Source organism: Mizuhopecten yessoensis, unplaced genomic scaffold (assembly GCF_002113885.1).
Source record: "Mizuhopecten yessoensis strain PY_sf001 unplaced genomic scaffold, ASM211388v2 scaffold716247, whole genome shotgun sequence".
Lineage (NCBI taxonomy): Eukaryota > Metazoa > Mollusca > Bivalvia > Pectinida > Pectinidae > Mizuhopecten > Mizuhopecten yessoensis.
In genome coordinates, this window is record NW_018480021.1 from 217334 (window position 1) to 239583 (window position 22250).

General features: G+C 37.0%; 1 protein-coding gene across 3 annotated transcripts in view; it reads right to left on the reverse strand.

Annotated features, from left to right (window-relative positions):
• Nucleotides 1-4666: 4666 nt before the first annotated feature.
• Nucleotides 4667-22250, reverse strand: part of LOC110442313 — a 34282-nt gene continuing 16698 nt past the window's right edge. For all 3 annotated transcript variants that reach the window (XM_021485847.1, XM_021485846.1, XM_021485845.1), the window contains exons 2-4: nt 12469-13381; nt 6184-6372; nt 4667-5436 (exon numbers count right to left, since the gene is read on the reverse strand). In XM_021485847.1, coding sequence (XP_021341522.1) covers nt 5327-5436; nt 6184-6372; nt 12469-13333 — 1164 coding nt within the window. In that variant the 5' untranslated portion in view covers nt 13334-13381 and the 3' untranslated portion in view covers nt 4667-5326. The remainder of the gene's footprint in view (nt 5437-6183; nt 6373-12468; nt 13382-22250) is intronic.

A 22250-nucleotide genomic window follows, 5' to 3' on the forward strand; every position in this document is an offset into this window, starting at 1 on the left:
CCCCCCCCTGCTTGTTCAAACCAGGAAAAGAATCACTGTTAAAATCTTCTTATTATCTTCACACCTTGATCCTTGATCTCAATCATTATTGATAGGAATGGAGATTTACGCCGATCAAAAAAAATAAACGAATATAATAATTATGTATTTCGGACCTGTCCCCAAACTTACTTTCACTTTCGATGACACCGACATTGACAGTCGATTACCCGAACAGCTGACGGGTGAAACTGATAGAAAGACAACAATAAATGCAGCTTTTATTCAGTATGAAATAAAATATGTTTCACCTCACAACTAAATCACTTTTTCTGCCATGGGTAGTAGCACTCCGTTTCCTCAATTTAGTCTTCAGCTTCTTTACCGACCAGTTCTGAAAACACTCGTCCGCCATCTTGGCATCGGTAGTAACCCCCTAGTACACGCGCGCACCCTGTTGAGTAGTGTCGCGGCGGGAACCATTCGACAGACGGCAAACTATTAACACCGACGTCATGTTTTATGCAAAATGTTTGTTTCAATCCATCAAAAGCATCAACCTTCAAGCTGTATCGACATCGCTCGTAACCACATGGAATATTTTACTATTTCTAGTTACCTTCTTGGATTGTTCGACGGAACACCCTGATTCTTGATATCGATAGGTTTTATAAGATCAAGAGGTTACAAAGATTTTTTTGATTTTTTTTTTCCAGCAGATCTGTCAGTCACGAGTTCAAACTAAACTTCATTTCTAATCGCCAACATAGACACTCAGAACGACGTACTATCCCCTAAATACTGAATGGTTATTAACCAATGAAAAATGTCGTTACAAGAGGATGGTTGTGTCCAGTCTACTTACCAAACTATGTAAATACTGGGTTTTTTCTTCGGTGTAATGGCAAGTGGTCTCTATGCTATCGTCCCCCAACCTAGATGGCAAGTTGATCAGAGTCTTGCACGAAGGAGAGGAATGACAGGAGAAAGACTACGAAGGCACGGGAGTGATGGACATATGATCAGTTGAAGGAATATGAGTGTCTGTAAGTACAGTATTGCTACCTGTGTCGTCTGGGTGGGGGATACTAGCCTAATGACAGTCTGCCACCATTTCAAAATATTAACAGAAAACTTTTATATTGACTGGCTCCATTTCCCCGTCCCTATTTTCTGGTGTTCCTATAATCACAACTCAAACTTATAATGTACATTATGTGTATACATGACTGACCTGTGTATAAATGTCGACACACGCGCCACTTGGATAGGGTGCAAACCCATGCTTTTTGTGGGTTTTGCGCTCTGTCCAGGCGATAGCCCTTATGTCAAGGGTTATACTGTACCGACTTCTTTCATGTTGGTCTCATTATTACTTTACGTGACCTTGCTCTTTTTCAGTGTTTTTTGTTTACATGACATATCCTGTATGTTCGTTTAAATATGTTGTAATAAGGTTTGACAATTTCAATTGCTGGTTTGCACATTATAATTTATTCATGAAATTCCGGGTACATATTCGCTATCTTTTTTGGTTAATTATTCAGTTAAATATTATATTTATTTCTTGTTTCCGAAATTTCGAGTTTTCATTGATTTTGTTAATGCTATTACTACAGCCTATGGATATTGAGTCCAATCCTGGTCCGAGACTTTGCGAAGCTTTTTATTTTTCATTTAAATATTAGGAGCGTTAGACACAAATTGGACTGCATTGAGGACAAAGTAGATGAATACGACATTGTGTGTCTAACCGAAACTCATTTAGATGATCAGGTTACTACTAATGATTTATGTATTGATGGTTTTCATTCTCCCTTTCGACCTGATAGAAATTGAAGTTGATCGCTTGCCAGAATTGGAATATCCTGGTGATGAGGTAATATGGACAAAAATTAGCCTACCCTACTCGACTTACATTATTGGAACAGCTTATAGAAAACTCTATCCTACCGTTTTGGGAAAATTTAATGTCGTCTATAAATAATGCTCTTGATATCTCTCCTAATGTAATAGTAACAGGGGACTTAAATGTTGACTTCTTCACTGCTTTGGCAGTACAAGAGTGCAAAGTTTGAAAAATTTAATGAATTTATATCAAATCATAATTGGATAGATATTTGTTTATAATTGTGACTCTGTTAATTTAGCCTGTGATCGTTTTACGAACATTTATCTATCTTTTGCCAATGAATGTATTCCTAGTAAAGAAGTAAATATAAAACCTAATGATAAGCCATGGATGACCTCTGAGCTTAGAAAAAACTTCAGAATTAGGGATAGGTTACATAAAATAGCAAGGTCAACCAAACGTTTGGTAGATATATCAATAAATTCAAATCACAGCGAAACAACGTTAATAATATGAAAAAGCATGCACGTGTTACTTTTTATGAAAATGTTTATGATATTATTGATGGGTACTCATCTTTTGATCCTAAGTCTTATGGGAAATTAATTAAAATTAAAACGTCTGATACTTCACAACCTATACCTTCCTTAGTCGATCCTATTACTAATGACATAGTTACTAGAGATGCAGATAAAGCTGAATTATTAAATAACTATTTTTGTTGTATCACTAAAGTAGATGACAGTAACACTGATGTTCCGATTTTTGATCCAAAAACTGACAAACAAATTAGTTTAATTAGATTACATTCAACTAAAATACGCGATGTTCTACAGATATTGAAGCTCGGCAAGGCCTCGGGTGGGGATGGAATCAGCAACCATATGCTAAGAAATACTGCTCACACTGTTTGTACTCCGCTCGAAATAATATTTGATATATCCTTAACAACAGGGATTTATCCAAATAAAGGGAAGTTAGCTAATATCATGCAATTGTTGAAAATGGGTGACAGATATTCTCCTTCGAATTAGAGACCAATTTCATTGCTGACCACTGTCCACATTTGTACAACTACTTTATAGAAAATTCTTTGTTTTACAAATATCAGTCTGGTTTTATGCATGGTCATTCTACAGTGTATCAACTCATTGATATTTATCACCAAACCTGTATTGCACTTGAAGAAAAAAAGCATACGTGTGTTGTATTCTGTGACATATCCAAAGCTGTTGATAGGGTTTGGCATAGAGGTCTTATGGTGAAGTTAAAATCGCACGGATTTTCAGGTGAATTGCTTATGTGGTTAGACAATTATTTGTCTCGGAGACACCAAAAGGTATTTCTGAACGGTTCATATTCTTCTGTAGGTCTAATTGAGGCAGGGGTTCCGCAAGGCTCTATTATTGGCCCACTTTTATTTCTTATATTTATTAGTGACATAGCAGATAATTTTGAATCAACGTCTCGTCTCTTTGCAGACGATGCATCATTACTTAAGCCATCTTCATCTTGTCTAGAAATTCAAGAAACTTTAAATAGAGACCTAGAGATCTTAAATGCTTGGTCAAAAACCTGGTTGGTTAATTTTAATCCTGAAAAAACAGATGCATTGCTTATTTCGAATTCAATCGATATCGAAGAAGACTTAGAATTAGAATTTGATGGGAAAGTCTTAAACGTTACAGATTATCATAAACATTTTAGGGTAACTTTTAATTCGAATGGAAAGTGGGAGGATCATGTAAATGGAATTAACACTTTTGTTATGAAAAAAATCGATGTCTTACGGAAACTGAAACATTTATTAAGTAGGGATGCTCTTTTAATAATTTACAAGACTTTTATTTTACCTGATTTAGAATATGCTTGTGAGTTGTGGGACGGTTGCACTGTTTTTTGAATCGGAAAAGTTAGAACTTCCTTCATATACCCCTATTAATACTTTATATTACGAAACTAGTCTTGAAACTTTATCTATTCGCAAAAAACGGAGGAAATTTCAACTGTTGTATAAGATGCATAATAAATTAACTCCTGATAACTTCAATAATCTTTTGCCGCCTTTATCTGGAGAAAATAATCGTTACGCTTTACGTAACAATATTAACTATAGGATTCCTCCTTTCAGATTATCTCTTACTAACTCTTCTTTTCTACCTTCTACCCTTCACTATTAGAATAAAATTCGGTTCGATCCCTACCCTCTACTAATTCATTCAAATCCTGTTTAACATCAAATATTCAGTCAAGTCCACCTATTTATTTTAAAATCGGAAATCGTAACCTTAATATTTTGCATACTAAGCTCCGTCACCAGCGCAGTTCCCTTAATCATGACCTTTTTAGAGTTAACCTTGTTGAGAATGCGTCTTGTAATTTGTGGTCATCCTTGTGAGAATGTCTTTCACTATTTTATAGAATGTCACCTTTTTACAAACGAAAGAAGTATTTTGGTTAAACATTTGAATAATTTGAATGTTGCGTTAAATTTAGAAATTCTTTTGTTTGGCAATTCACAATTTTCCGTTGACCTTAACTCAAACATTTTTAGATCTGTGCAAAACTTTATTAAATACAGCAAGAGATTTTGAGTTCAAATGGTAACAACAATTGTATATATTTATTGTCATAATTGTAATGTCATTCAAAAGGTATATTAGGAGAAGGCGTTGATAAGTTGTTATAACTTGGTCTTATTTTGGCAATAAATATGTTTAAACTAATGTCGTTACATCGCAGACATGGTAGAATTACAAATAATGCAACGGACAAAGAATTGTTCTTAAAAATTAAATTTATTTAAACATGTATAATAACTATGAAAGACGACGAAGAAAGATTAAAATAAACTGATAAAGAAAACAAGAAACACATCATATATTTAATTGCATAATTCTGACATATGATATTTCAAAATAAACAAATCGAAAATCGAAATAGACCCAGATGCTTTGCATACAGTTTTATAAGTAATACAACACCTGTGTCTTATTATATAACATTATAAAATAAGATATATGTAACAATAATGATATCTCCGTTAGACGTCATCTTCATCACAAGGAATTTTTAACATAACATTAGATTTATACACCGTATTTGATAGTACAAATATTTTGAAAATGACACTTATACGCAGTGATTTCTGTAGTATTTTGTACAGGCGAGTTCTAAATATAGTTTTCAGAATGGTACTGCCGTTATAAAGAAATACATTTTGGAGAACAACGGACACACACACGAAAATCATCGGGAACACTGGATTGTTTTTCGTAGTTTTTTCTAACATCCGCTAGTCTTCGCTTCGAAGTACAGGTTTACCAATCTGCCTTTTAGACTGGTTCATATTATTATTATAGTACAATTAGCCTCCAACGGAACTACTATTTCCATGAGTCTCGACGAAAAGAACGACTCCGAACCGTCTTAGTAACAGGGAGCGAAGCCTAACGGGAGTAAAACAGAGTACTGCAAATACACGAACGAGAATCCTTAAACAGCGGAGAACAACGACCGCACACGAGACGGCGAGCCGAACGCACTGAGTGCCAGGGTCTGTAACTCTCGCTCCCTTTGTTGTTTCTTCTGGTGGCGGTACTCAACTAGGTGAATTCAAAAGAAAATTATGAAATGTTGAAATACTTCATTATCCTTCCTTACCTTAAATATCTTTAAACATCACTTGGTTTCTCTTTTGTGTTCAATATCTCTATAAAATTGCTGATGATTTCAACCATGAACGTTTTCCTTTGAAAATGGTAAAATTCAGCAGTAAATACATTGAAGGATCGATCGAATAGTTTTCATTCAAATATTCCGAAATCATTGGCGTAAATACCCGCTCACGCAAAGCTAGGTTCCAATAAGTCTACCTGCGTAGTTATCCGTTATTTACATGAATGTCAATCATATCAAGACCTATCAAGCGATTCTATCACAGACGTCCTCATGGTTTTAAGTAAACGAAATTATTGAGTAATAATAATGTAAAAGAATTATGTAATCTCGGAAAGAATTTATATTGTACTACGAGAAAACGTTGATGAATCAATGTCTGAAATGGAAAACTACTTATGTACTTTGTAAGCTCACTATCCACTTAATAATTGAAATATGTATATTAATCTCTTGTACATGTACTACATGGTGTAGATAGTTGACATTTAACCTATGAATCGGATGGCTCTCGGAAATAAAGAAAACTGAACCATCTATGTAACTACCTGTAAATTGACTGTCATATTTTCCCTCTTTTACATACCCGTATCCTACCACGCCATTAGATCTAAGTCTCTGTCCTACCTAAGTGTCCCCTGTCTACTTTCCCTCCCTATCACGACCCTACTTACCAGCAATGGAGACCATTTTGAGACCCCAGGCCAGGCTCCAAAACCAGCCGACGAACAGGAAGGTGACCGTAAACAACTGGGCTATGCCCACCATGATGTTGACACACAGCGTGACGGTCAGCTGGTCATCCTTAGCTTGGACTCGTGATTTCCCACAACACAGAATGGAGCAGCCGCTAAGTATTGTACCTAAAACACAGAAACGAGTCGCTACATAAGTAAAAGGTATATTGTATCTATAAATATACATACGTAATAGGTATGGTATCTATAAATCTACATAAGTAATAGGTATGGCATCTATAAATCTACATAAGTAATAGGTATGGTATCTATAAATCTACATAAGTAATAGGTATGGCATCTATAAATCTACATCAGTAATAGGTATGGTATCTATAAATCTATATAAGTAATAGGTTTGGTATCTATAAACAGAAAAAAGTATGAAGACAGAATATATATGGGGTCGACCGAATTTCAAAATTTCAACACAACATTGTGGGGTGTAAGTCCCTTCAACATCACATTGTGGGGTGTAAGTCACTTCAACACAACATTGTGGGGTGTAAGTCCCTTCAACACAACATCGTGGGGTGTATGTTCCTTCAACACAACATTGTGGGGTGTATGTCCCTTCAACACAACATTGTGGGGTGTTTGTCCCTTCAACACAACATTGTGGGGTGTAAGTCCCTCAACACAACATTGTGGGGTGTATGTCCCTTCAACACAACATTGTGGGGTGTATGTCTTTTCAACACAACATTGTGGGGTGTATGTCCCTTCAACACAACATTGTGGGGTGTATGTCCCTTCAACACAACATTGTGGGGTGTATTTCCCTTTAACACAACATTGTGGGGTGGATATCCCTTCAACACAACATTGTGGGGTGTAAGTCCCCTCAACACAACATTGTGGGGTGTATGTCCCTTCCACACAACATTGTGGGGTTGATATCCCTTCAACACAACATTGCGGGGTGTATGTCCCTTCCACACAACATTGTGGGGTGGATATCCCTTCTACACAACATTGTGGGGTTTAAGTCCCCTCAACACAACATTGTGGTGTGTATGTCCCTTCAACTTCACATTGTGGGGTGTATTTCCCTTTAACACAACATTGTGGGGCGGATATCCCTTCAACACGACATTGTGGGGTGTAAGTCTCTTCAACACAACATTGTAGGGTGTAAGTCCCTTCAACACACCATTGTGGGGTGGATATCGCTTCAACACAACATTGTAGGTTGTATGGCCCTTCAACATCACATTGCGGGGTGTATGTCCCTTCAAAACAACATTGTGGGGTGTACGTCCCCTCAACACAACATTGTGGTGTGTATGTCCCTTCAACACATAATTGTGGGGTGTATGTCATCCCCCTTCAACACAACCTTGTGGGGTGTATGTCCATTCAACATCACATTGTGGGATGTATGTCCCTTCAACATCACTGTGTGGGGTGTAAGTCCCATCAACACAACATTGTGAAGTGTATGTCCCTTCAACACCACATTGTGGGGTGTATGTTATTTCAACACAACATTGTGGGCTGTATGTCCCTTCAACACAATATTGTGGGGTGTATGTCCATTCAACATCACATTGTGGGATGTATGTCCCTTCAACACAGCATTGTGGGGTTTATGTCCCTTCAACACAGCATTGTGGGGTTTATGTCCCTTCAACACATAATTGTGGGGTGTAAGTCCCCCCAACACAACATTGTGGGCTGTATGTCCCTTCAACACAACAGTGTGGGGTGCATGTCCCTTCAACACAATATTGTGGGGTGTATGTCCCTTAAACATCACATTGTGGGGGGTATGTCCCTTCAACACAACATTGTGGGGTGTATGTCCCTTCAACACAACATTGTAGGTTGTATGACCCTTCAACACATAATTGTGGGGTGTAAGTCCCTTCAACACAACATCGTGGGGTGTATGTCCCTTCAACACAACATTGTGAAGTGTATGTCCCTTCAACATCACAGTGTGGGGTGTAAGTCCCTTCAACATCACATTGTGGGGTGTATGTCCCTTCAACACGACATTGTGGGGTGTATGTCCCTCCTACACAACATTGCGGGGAGTATGTCCCTTCAACACAACATTGTGGGGAGTATGTCCCTTCAACACAACATTGTGGGGTGTATGTCCCTTCAACACAACATTGTGGGGTGTATGTCCCTCCTACACAACATTGCGGGGTGTATGTCCCTTCAACACAACATTGTGGGGTGTATGTCCCTTCAACACAACATTGTGGGGTGTATGTCCCTTCAACACAACATTGCGGGGATGATCTGGATTTCTTTTGAAAAGGACACAGACTGAATTGTAAAAGATATGATGTAGGGTAGGTGTAACATCTTGAAGTCTGAGGTAATCAATGTACCACTACGGGGGAGTCTGAGGTAACCAATGCCACTACGGGGGAGTCTGAGGTAACCAATGCCACTACGGAGAAATATGGGTTAATCAATGCCACTACCGAGGAGGTTTAGGTAATCGATGCCGCTACTGAACAGTTTGAGGTAATCAATGCCACTACGGGGGAGGTTTAGGTAATCGATGCCGCTACTGAACAGATTGAGGTACATATCAATGCCACAACGGGGGAGGTTTAGGTAATCGATGCCGCTACTGAACAGTTTGAGGTAATCAATGCCACTACGGGGGAGGTTTAGGTAATCGATGCTGCTACTGAACAGTTGGAGGTAATCACTGCCACTCAGTAGGACTTTAAGGTAACTAATGCAAGTTCTAAGGATTTTTAGGCAATCGATGCCGCTACTGAACAGTTTTAGGTAATAAATGCCACTACGGGGGAGTATGAGGTAACCAATGCCACTACGGGGGAGTATGAGGTAATCAATGACGCTGCTGAAAAGTTTGAAGTAATCATGGACAATACCAAGGCGTTACGGGTAATCGATGCCATTACTAAGGTGTTTAAGTTAATCAATATTACGGCTCAGGCCATTGTTCCAAAGAATTTGATATGCCATTAATCTGATTAATCCATATTGTACATTATTGCACAGTGAATCAATGAATCTCAATCATAACTGCATCAACTATGAGATTATATAACTGCATCAACTATAACTGCATCAACTATGAGATTATATAACTGCATCAACTATAACTGCATCAACTATGAGATTATATAACTGCATCAACTATGAGATTATATAACTGAATCAACTATAACTGCATCAACTATGAGAATAACAAATTAAGATACTTTTTTTTCTGTTCACTGTCAATTTCTGTGAAACATGAGTACTATGTAATTATAACGACGAGTAGATGATTTGATATATTGACACGTAAAATTTAATAAAGGGAAGCTCGTATACTGGCTTGATGTATCGTGCTTTTGTTGTGTACAATAATGAGTCTAACCTAAACATCGATTATACGTAAAAAAATAATCGATTATGTCATAACAGATTATGTGTCCCACACGAAGCATCGACAGTACGGAATATATAACACTCACCAAACTGACGGTAATTTTACTTATGTTTTAACGATACAAGTAATACACGTTCAAAAAGTGTTCGTTGTTCGGGTCGAATCATTGCCTAAGAAAATGCCACATGAGACAAATTATGCCCGCTTCAACTGCGAACTAACTCTTGCAAAGTTAAAAATATATAGTGTAAATGATATGTAGGGAGAATGACTCCCCCCTGCGAGTGGGCACTCTTTGGAGGAAAGCCGCATCCAGGACCCCAACCCTGATCGTCCTTTAATCTTATCTCTACATATGTTTCAGAACACTTTAAGCATTGATTTACATTCCTTTAGCTGTTCGTGCTACACTGATGAATCCTGATTGGTCGATATTGTACAGTAAACAATGGCTTTGTGTTGTTTTCTGCTTCAATGTACTTACATTTTAAATAGATGTTTTTAGATAACTCACTCCAATGTCTAATGAATGACGGACTTGCGATATTTACACAAACATTTAGGATATATCTTTATTTAAATATTTCTTGTTATGTGTTACCTCGTTAGATATGAGATGTATTGTTTCATATATATTATTCATTGCCCCATGAATACAAAATCATAAGCACACTTCCCATTTAGTAGCTGTGTCGTTCTCTATTGCGTGGTTGATGGCGAGGACAGATGGTATCTCTGTCTTTGATGTATTTGTTTGGCGGTACTTGATTTTAACAATCTATCCATCAACCTGTGAATGTCGCTGAAAATCGATGTTATATGGGAAATCAAGATAAATATAATTGGGGAATATATTTCTGTTATTACTCATAAAACAGCAAATTGCCATGAAAGTATAATTCGTTCAGTTAATGGAAGAAACTCTCACGATCGCGACTTGAAACAAGATTCTAATCCTATCCAGATTTACGTCACAAAGACATGACAATAGATTGAGTAATTACAGTGAAAGTGAGAGACGTATATATTCTGTGATGAAATGTGATTGTACGGTTATAGGGTGGTCGGGTGGCGCAGTGAATAACGCACGCGCCTTTCACCAAGACGACTGGGGTTCGATTCCCCGATCGGACGTGAAAAGGTATAGGGGTCATCTGCCCGACCACGGCACTTTTCTCCAGGAACTTTAATTTCCTCCCTCATTAAGACCATCTAGATCTGCGCGCGTCCATCCGGGGTAACAAGAGTGATTAATATAAGTTAAAACAAAACTTGTTTCATAATTGTTGTAAAATAATATTATTTAAAGTTTACATTTATGTTCATTTACGGTTAGACATTTTTCATTAAGAACTGTCTGTTGGATTGCTGTTATGATCGGACCAAAAATAAAAATGTGTATGTTTCAGGTAACATGACTGAAATAATAGGGTACTGTAGGTATGTGGGGTTTAAATACATTTTTTTTCTGAGGTTGGGTAATTCAAGAAATTACAATAGTCACCAAACATAGCCATTCAGACCAATTGGATTAATTTTTCCGTATATTTTTAGTTCTTTTAGATAAAAAAATATGGGACTTAAATTTGGTTTTGATACCTGTCCATGAAACAGAGAGGTGTCATGAAGTCGCTTACGATTTTCGGCGCATTTGATTAGGAAGAGTGAGTTAATTGTTAGGATCGGAGGTAAAATCTAAGTTCGGGGTACATGAAACATACAATTTTTGTAGCCTAGCCAATTCAATTTCAATCAAAAAGGCATGAATTTAGACTTGAGAATATATGTAAAGATACTCGTTAAAATGATGGAAGGAACATTGCGTTGTATTTTATGAGTGCATTTTAGAATTTTACATTGTAAGCACTTTGTCTGTCTAGGCAATTACGGTAATGTATTAAATACGTATGGACATATGTCTAAATTGTTCAGATACGGGTCGTATTTATATAGTCCGTCGCTATTACCACCCGAGTGTCAATAGCCACTGCCGCGCGGCGTGGCTATTGACACTCGGGGCATCTTCTCTGGAAAGCGGTTACCGGTACAAGGTTCCGGATTTTCTCACGGAATCAGATCTAAGTCCGTGTTTTTTTGAACCTTTGTAATCAGAAGTTAACATAATTTTTATTCTGTTATTTCATGTACAATACAAAATAATGCCAGCTTAACACTGTTGTTATTTTATTCAAATTTATTTCATCGACGCATTGGTCAATTAAATGCAGTTAAATCAACGGATTGCGACTAACAGATATTAAAATGTAATTAGATGATTAATAAATAATTACAAATATTACAATTAAATGAAATATGCATTATTGTATTAATTTGCGTATTCAACCGTTAATTATTTGTGCTGGATATTTCTATCATGCCCCGAGCATGACGTACGTGACCGGTTCAGATCGCAAGTCAAGTAATATACAACATGGCAGCGCTTTACTTTCACTTTGCTTGAATGAGACGAATCTTTTGAAAAAATACAGTGGTTAGAATGCACGGTTGGGAAGTTTTGTGGGACACCTTATGATGCTATTTGGTAACTCTTGAGGAGTTGATTAACTGACATCTGACTGAATAATTCGTTACATACGATATATAGTGAATAGTACAATGTATTAGTTCTAAAAACATTTGAGTCTTATGAATGTGCCAAGGTATATTTCAAATTACCAACTTAACCAATTTTGCAAATGAACCAAAGCCAAGTATCTACATCGATATGACACTGTAAGCCCACCAACAAATCACAAATACTCTTTTAAGGTCTTTAGGGATAATTGGTTACAAAATGATTTATAAGTGCAAAAAAGGGAAAAACATGATAAAAAAGGGCTTAAAAAACTTACCAGATCCAGGAATCAAAATGTTGAGAACGAGACAGGTGATAGCGAACCAGAGAGGAAGGGAAGGAATGGCGGACCGTATCCAGGAGTCATTGTTAGAAAACACGGATTTTTGGGGCTTATCTTCTGTGGGGTATACGACTCCAGCCGTTTGTAAAGCGGCGTCTACTGACACACGAGAAGATCCATCGAGCGAAAGTTTCGAGGAATCTCGTCTTGTGAAAGATTTCTTGCTATCTGGTGATTCTGTTCTTTCTTTCTTCGATATTGGCGTTTTAGGTGGCGCTAAAGTTGACTTCTCACGAAAGAAAGAATTTTCCTTTTTTGCTGGTACACCATTTAGGACTGGCGCTATTCCATTCGAAGCTACCGGTTTCCCGAAAACATGTCCGTTGAGTTTCGAAGCATCTCCATTCGGAATTACAGTCTCTGAACTTGTTTTTGCTTCAGAGTTCTCGTTATTTTTTTCAACAACTACATTCGGGTTGCCTTTCCCTTTTTCTAAATTGTCGTTTTTAATATTGTCAGCTTCAGTGTTAATCTCTGAAGAGTCTTTGTCAGTGCTATTCACCTGGTCAACAGATTCGGCGACTGTGACATCCTCTACTTCAATATCAATAATACTCTCCGTCCCTGTCTTTGTATCTTTATCCTCCTGGATTGTTGGTGACGATTTCCCCTTTTTCTTGAATCCTACTGACTTGACAGAATTCCAGTTCCCTATCGAGCCCGGTTTGGTGCTTTTAAAAAGACGCCCTTTCGACTTCTGTCGATTAAATAGTCCATTGTTAGGTTTTCCTTCGGGTACAGCTCGTTTCCCATCTGTTGAACGTTCCGTTGAGCTTCCACTCTTTGTTCCCGAAGACATTATGTGTCAAGAATCACCACGTCACCGAGTAGTCAAAGTCTCCATGATCTGAATATAGAAAACAAATAAATGCACTATATTGAAAACAATACTGTAAACGTGGTTATTTACGCTGGGTGAAAATAACGCGATTTGAAGGTCAAAACTGTACGCGCGGGGGTAATTTACGCGGTCGATGCATAGTTATCTCCCTTACTTTACAAAATGTGTACAGGTAAAAATACTAGCTGCTGATCATGAGTACATATTACGTATGCGTACCGACTGGTCATTGGACAGATGAAAATGTGCTTGTCTTATTTTTTGTTTGCACTAGAAAACGTTGGTTAATTAGTAATACGTTGACAAAACAATAGTACATGAGGACATCACGAACACACACAATGTACCAATATCTACCAGAGATGTCATTCCTTACACTATCGACGAAACCATACGCGAGAGGGACATTTACGCGGACGATCCGACTCTGCGTAGTAAGCGTAAATTACCCCCGTTCGTAATATTCCACGTTTACAGTATTAGATGACATTATTTTCCCTACATCCTCATTGGTCAGATCACAATCACGTGGACGTCGATGATTTATGATTTTTACTCGGTATTTCAATTTTTAGAAACTGCTGGTTAATATTCACTTGATGACATCACCAGGCTTTCTGACAAATGCAGCACTTGAAACCTTTTTGCAATATCGCTTTTTTGAAAAATTGTCTACATTCCGTATTGTTTAAATTGAAAACATGACAATTTCAAATCTACTATAACAATTAAGGACTTTTATTTCGAAGTCTCGGTTAATATCGCATTCCTAGGTCCATATACTCATATATTCACCTCAACAAAACTCGATAAGTGATAACTATAAGATAATCAATTGCAAATATGTCTCCAATATGATTTGTACTTGAAACCCTTTGTTTAAGTGGTAAGCGTTCCAGTAGCTATTGATATAAAGGCAGGAGACAACAAGTCGCAGCTTTAGAGCCGTACTTATTTATATAGTACATTATTACATACATAAATAATCCTGGGAAAACAAATTCATTTGTAACGTCAAACTATTTGCACATGACACGTTTCTATATGCTGCGCTCTGAGTGACGGATACAGAAAAGATAACTGCTAACAAGTAAAATGATGATCTAAGGAATCTTTGGAATAGTTTGTCCAGATAAAACTGAATAACTCTTCTCAATGCAGACTGGCTCTTGGCACGTTGAATGCTAATTCATTCTACAATGATTCAGCTGTTATACACATTGTTAATCTTTATCGCATTGATTTGGTTTTAAACTGTAAGACTTATTGGTTTACCCATATGAATTAAATCTATGAACAATCTTTCAGAATAATCAAGGATCGCTGTCCCACTACACTGTTGGGTTTTGTAAATACAGTAACATCCCCTTAACTCCGTATGGATATAACTTAAGCACAGTTAGGTCTGGACACTTCTATTGACCAATTAGCAATGTTTGTCAGAGCAATTGTGTACAACAATTAAGAATTCCAGGGTTTGAAACCCGGTCAAGACACGCTGATGATTCCGTTTCGTTTTTGTTTATTTCATCACTTTTAGTTTTTGATATACAAGTCACGCAATGTGTGTGTTTCTTTTCAGTATCAGTTTTTGGCAGGCCTTATTTCAATAAGAATTTTGAAATTTAAAATTGATAGAAAACCTCTTAATGTTATGTTCATTTAATTTTGGGCGCCTGATTATGATTATCCAAGTAATACCGCGTAAATATTGTTTAAATATTTATTAAATATTTAGAAAAATCTTAAGAAAAATCTTTTGTAAATATAAAGAAAAATCCACACTGAATTGTTGCGATAGGGGCAGTGGGTCAAAATAGAGTAAATAAATGTCCCTATACAAGACCAGTATAGGTGACAAAGTACTGAAACACGTGGATAACTTAGTTTTACTGTAATAAACAACCATGAAAATGGACTCATTGAAACGTCAAAGAGAAATGTAAATAATGACCTGTGTGATACGAATACATTTCATTATATTTAAGACTGATATACATCATGTTTTTGCAACAACCAAGGTCGTATGAAGTCGGGTGCCTACGGAATCAACAGCCAAGGTCGTATGAAGTCGGGTGCCTATGGAGACAACAGCCAAGGTCGTATGAAGACGGGTGCCTACGGAGACAACAGCCAAGGTCGTATGAAGTCGGGTGCCTACGGATACACCGCCGAAATGAACGACAAGGCAAGTGAAAAAGGATAAAGATAAAAAAATCCACACTGAATTGTTGCGATAGGGGCAGTGGGTCAAAATAGAGTAAATAAATGTCCCTTTAGCACATGACAGAGAAGAAAAACAACCCCCGATTCGTCAGGGAGTTACACATTTGTCCCCTCTAACGACATACAGTGTGATACCTGAAGGGTTTTTACAGTATGGAACAACTTTAAGATGGGACATATATTTTAACTCTTTGCTTTCAAGCTTACATGTTTTCTGAAGAAGTCGATAGATGGAATAGCTAGTAAGATGTAAATATAGGTCGCTAACCTAGATTAGTTGATGGAGTTGAAGAAAAAACTCTAGAACTAATTAAAGATTAATAAGATCTTATACAATACAGTTGTAATTAAAGGTCAATTAGGTCTCCTTACCACAATACTCTATTACACATTCATTGCAAAATCGATGGACATCGGTAATCTTCCACTCCGCTGGAGCTGTAACCGGAAACCCCATTCATGAAAGTCTGACAATGAGACTCTGATTAATTAACATCTGAGCACAATTTCTGATGTGCAAAGTTTGTTGTATTTATATTTTGTCTGAATGTTGACCAATGAAAATATCAATGGTCTCCATCTTATATTCTATGTAAATCTACCGACTCCTTTTTTATTCATTCCCAAATAGCCACGTTTACCCAGAACGTCTGTAATATAAATGACGTAGAGCACTATACGACAGGTATCCCATGTACAATCATGATCAAATTCTTTTATAATGTCAATGTTTCGTTGGACAAGTGGTGGCAATATAACGAGGCTTTACTAAACATCATTAGTTGATGAAGACAGTAAACACATTATGTATATAGTATTCGTAATTCTCTACGAATTATATCTAGCAAACATCACGAGACCCACTTCGTTACAATGTATATCATGTTCAGGCAGAAGGACACTCAATACATAGTACACTTATGCCTCGTTATCCTGCCTTCAGCTAGTTGTTGGCGTCATAAAGGGGTTTGAAGATATTGCGAGAAATGTTTAGATGAAGACCTTGAAAGACGTGTTTGTAGGTAATAAAAAGAGCTGAAAAGTGAAACAAATCGAGTAATATTATGTCGAGATTTTAACGCGCGTAGCGTGAAATAATACAATGCAAAGATAATCTAACACACCTAAAGAGACCTAAAATACAAGGAAAAATACCGTCACCCTCCCCCACCAAAAAAAAGGAAAAGAAAAGAAACTAGGTGCTGCAAAAATTAAAGAGTTTTCTGAGCAACAAGTACAAGCCCTATAATTTTATATTCAATGAAGATTTCAATTTACGAAAGAGCCACCTTGCGAACTAACATAAAATTATCTCAGAAACAGAGTGTTACCACTGTATTATGTAAGGCGTTCAATATATTGTTACTTACATGTGGCGAATCAGGGCCTCCGTACTTTAACTGTGAAGTGGCAGTCATTATATTATTGGAGTGTCAGGGCCACCGTACTATTGTGACTAGGCAGTCATCATATTGATTTCATTATTGATTTACAAAAAAAAAAATCACTGACCCTTACTGTTACGTGTCTGGATGTCGTACATAAAAGTAAACCCTAGCACAGTTTTATGATATATTCTAGCTATTTTACTTTAAAACTACAGCCCCAAGATCACGAAACAGCCACAGATGACAGCGGTAATGTGAAATATCTGTAACCATATCACATCAGTGAAAAAATGATTGACTTGGCATATGCACATTTTGAAACATCTAATTTGTGTATGACATTTAAATAATTTCTAAAAAGGCCCATGTTATTGAGATATTCTTGTTACGATAGAGCCAAGCCTTGCTAACTCAACCCCACTGATCAAGTTGTAATAGCCAATACTAATCTGGTGCTCAAAACCCAGCCTCGTAAATCCAGCCATCACTGATCATGTTGCCCCAACTTTAAGTCACTACTTATCTGATCGATCCATTGTCTTCCCTCCACTTATCTGGTTGTCCTACTATCTAACAACCACTTATCTGGTGGTCCTACTATCTAACAACCACTGATCTGGTGGTCCTACTATCTAACAACCAATTAACTGGTGGTTCTGCTATCTTACAACCCATTATCTGGTTGTCCTACTATCTAGCAAGCATTTATCTGGTTGTGCTACTATCTAGGAACAACTTATCTAGTTTTCCTACTATCTAGCAACCACTTATCTGGAGGTCCTACTATCTAACAACCCCTTATATGGTTGTCCTACTATCTAACAACCCTGGTTGTGCTACTATCTAGCAACTTCTTATTAGGTTGTCCTACTATCTAGCAACTTCTTATCTGGTTGTGCTACTATCTAGGAACAACTTATCTAGTTTTCCTACTATCTAGCAACCACTTATCTGGTGGTCCTACTATCTAGCAACCACTTATCTAGTTTTCCTACTATCTAGCAACCACTTATCTGGTGGTCCTACTATCTAACAATCAATTATCTTGAGGTCCTACTATCTAACAACCAATTACCTGGTGGTTCTGCTATCTTACAACCCATTATCTGGTTGTCCTACTATCTAGCAACTTCTTATTAGGTTGTCCTACTATCTAGCAACTTCTTATTAGGTTGTCCTACTATCTAGCAACTTCTTATCTGGTTGTCCTACTATCTAACAACCCTGGTTGTGCTACTATCTAGCAACCTCTAATCAGGTTTTCCTATTATCTAACAACCACTTATCTGGTTGTCCTACTACCTAACAACCACTTATCTGGTTGTCCTTCTGCCTAACAACCTCTTATCTGGTTGTCCTACTATCTAACGAACACTTAACTTGAGGTCCTACTATCTAACAACCACTGATCTGGTGGTCCTACTATCTAACAATCAATTATCTTGAGGTCCTACTATCTAAAAACCAATTATCTGGTTGTGCTACTATCTAGGAACAACTTATCTAGTTTTCCTACTATCTAGCAACCACTTATCTAGTTTTCCTACTATCTAGCAACCACTTATCTGGTGGTCCTACTATCTAGCAACCACTTATCTGGAGGTCCTACTATCTAACAACCACTTATCTGGTTGTCCTACTATCTAGCAACTTCTTATTTGGTTGTCCTACTATCTAGCAACTTCTTATCTGGTTGTGCTACTATCTAGCAACCACTAATCTGGTTGCCCTACTATCTAACAACCACTTATCTGGTTGTCCTACTATCTAACAACCAATTATCTGGTTGTGCTACTATCTAGCAACTTCTTATTTGGTTGTGCTACTATCTAGCAACCACTAATCTGGTTGCCCTACTATCTAACAACCACTTATCTGGTTGTCCTACTATCTAACAACCACTTATCTGGTTGTCCTACTATCAAAAAACCACTTATCTGGTTGTGCTACTATCTAACAACTTCTTATCTGGTTGCCCTACTATCTAACAACCACTTATCTGGCTGTGCTACTATCTAGCAACCACTAACCTGGTGGTCTTACTATCTAACAACCAATTATTTGGTTGTGCTACTATCTAGCAACTTCTTATCTGGTTGTCCTACTATCTAGCAAGCATTTATCTGGTTGTGCTACTATCTAGCAACCACTAACCTGGTGGTCTTACTATCTAACAACCAATTATCTTGAGGTCCTACTACCTAACAACCAATTATCTGGATGTGCCACTATCTAGCAACTTCTTATCTGGTTGTGCTACTATCTAAAACCCACTTAATTTGTTGTACTACTATCAAGAAAACACTTATCTGGTTGTCCTACTATCTCGCAACTTCTTATTTGGTTGTCCTACTATCTAGCAAGCATTTATCTGGTTGTGCTACTATCTAGCAACTTCTTATTTGGTTGACCTTCTATCTAGCAACTTCTTATCTGGTTGTGCTACTATCTAGCAACTTCTTATCTGGTTGTACTACTATCTAGCAACTTCTTATCTGGTTGTGCTACTATCTAGCAACTTCTTATCTGGTTGTCCTACTACCTAACAACCACTTATCTGGTTGTGCTACTATCTAGCAACTTCTTATCTGGTTGTGCTACTATCTAAAACCCACTTAATTTGTTGTACTACTATCAAGAAAACACTTATCTGGTTGTCCTACTATCAAACAACCACTTATCTGGTTGTGCTACTATCTAACAACTTCTTATCTGGTTGCCCTACTCTCTAACAACCACTTATCTGGTGGTCCTACTATCAAACAACCACTTATCTGGTTGTCCTACAATCTAACAACCAAGTATCTGGTTGTGCTACTATCTAGCAACTTCTTATTTGGTTGACCTTCTATCTAGCAACTTCTTATCTGGTTGTACTACTATCTAGCAACTTCTTATTTGGTTGTCCTTCTATCTAGCAACTTCTTATCTGGTTGTCCTACTATCAAACAACCACTTATCTGGTTGTGCTACTATCTAGCAACCACTAATCTTGTGGTCCTACTATCTAACAACCACTTATCTGTTTGTCCTACTATCTAACAACCACTTATCTGGTTGTCCTACTATCTAGCAACTTCTTATTTGGTTGTCCTTCTATCTAGCAACTTCTTATCTGGTTGTGCTACTATCTAAAAACCACTTAATTTGTTGTACTACTATCAAGAAAACACTTATCTGGTTGTCCTACTAAATAACAACCATTTTTCTGGTTGTCCTACTATCTAACAACCACTTATCTTGTTTTACTACTATCTAGCAACTTCTTATCTGGTTGTCCTACTATCTAGCAACCGCTTATCTGGTTGTCCTACTATCTAGCAACCACTTATCTGGTGGTCCTACTATCTAACAACCACTTATCTGGTTGTCCTACTATCTAACAACCACTTATCTGGCTGTCCTACTATCTAACAACCAAGTATCTGGTGGTCCTACAATCTAACAACCAATTATTTGGTTGTGCTACTATCTAGCAACCTCTAATCAGGTTTTCCTATTATCTAACAACCACTTATATGGTTGTGCTACTATCTAGCAACCACTTATCTGGTTGTCCTACTATCTAACAACCAATTATCTGGTGGTGCTACTATCTAGCAACCACTAATCTGGTGGTCCTACTAGCTAACAACCAATTATCTTGAGGTCCTACTATCTAACAACCAATTATCTGGTTGTGCTACTATCTAGCAACTTCTTATCTGGTTGTCCTACTATCTAGCCACCGTTTATCTGGCTGTCTTCCTATCTAACAACCACTTATCTGGTTGTCCTAATACACAGTAACCACTTATAGGATTGTTCCACTTTCCAGCCTCGTTAATCTAGCCATTACTGATAGTTTGTCTCACTATTCAGCCACCACTAATTCGGTAGTTCCTCTAACCATCCACCCATGAACTGATGGTTTCACTGTCCAGCAAGTAACTTAGAGGAAAAACTTGACATTTTCTATACATAATTGTCTCGGTAATAAATCTTTGTCACACGCCAGCAACTGTAGCTGCTTGAAACGAAAATGATCGGACCATCAATGCTCTTCTGAATATGCAAAACCACCATGAAAAAAAACAGCAACTTACAACACTCTAATTCTTTTTAACGAAGTTCAGCTGACACAACACCGCATTTGTCAGACTAGATTCTTTCACGACTCTGCCGGTTGGATCAAGTAGTATGAAGCTTCACTGATATTTCTAAAATAACTACAATTAAAACATTTAAATGATATTAAGGCAAATTGATAATACGGAAAAATAAATGAAAATAAAAATAAAAAAATAAATTAGAAAAAATAATAAATAAAAAAATAATAAAAAAAATAAATATATATATTGAAATTATGCCCTGACGCTTTAAAGTAAAGTTTATTTTCTCTCACTGACTTTTGAAACGCGTCCTGTGTTCAAGCTAGCCGCATAAAACGCTTGATAGATATATTACGGTTAATCGGTAGTCAAGTTATGGTCAAAATATTATAACAACACTTTATGGCTATTCTTCTGTCCATTTAAACAAGCAGAATGTCAGGATAGCAACACATATTTATTTAAGTAAATAAAATTTCTTCCAGATTATGCTCCCATTTTTATTACTAAACAACAAACGATTGTCGTGTTAAAATCCTGTTGGATTGATGTTGAAAGAACTAGGTCATGAGATCGCGTAACTAAAAGCCTGTATTGCTGTCACACACGCAGACAAAAAGACCAAAATATCAAAACCATGAGTGCAAAACTATATTCAATATATTTTGTGAGAAACTAATAAAGCCAGTGTGATTTGGATGAAAATTAGATCGTATTGGGAACATAAATTTGTAATGAATATTCATTCGCTTACACGGAAATAAATCAATTAACTCATAATAAACATTCAAAAGAATTTCCTATTTACAGGTAACGCCATGTAATATTCAGAAAAATAAAGAGTTGGAGACACCGTTATGTGATTCAGATCAATACAAGTAAACATGTTTGGTGCATGTGGTAAAATAGAAAAAAATACAAAATTAGTAACATCTAAGTCCAAAATCAAACATAGCCTAAACACACAGGGACTGCATTGTCAAGATACGAAATACATCGCATTACTTAGACAAAGGGAACAAACACACCACGTAGTAAACAGAAAATACACAAAAGTTACTGTAACAACAAAACAAAGGAGAGAATTTACTAAAATGCAAACAAACAGCGACAAAATATATCATATCACAAACAAACAGCGACAAAATATATCATATCACAAACAAACAG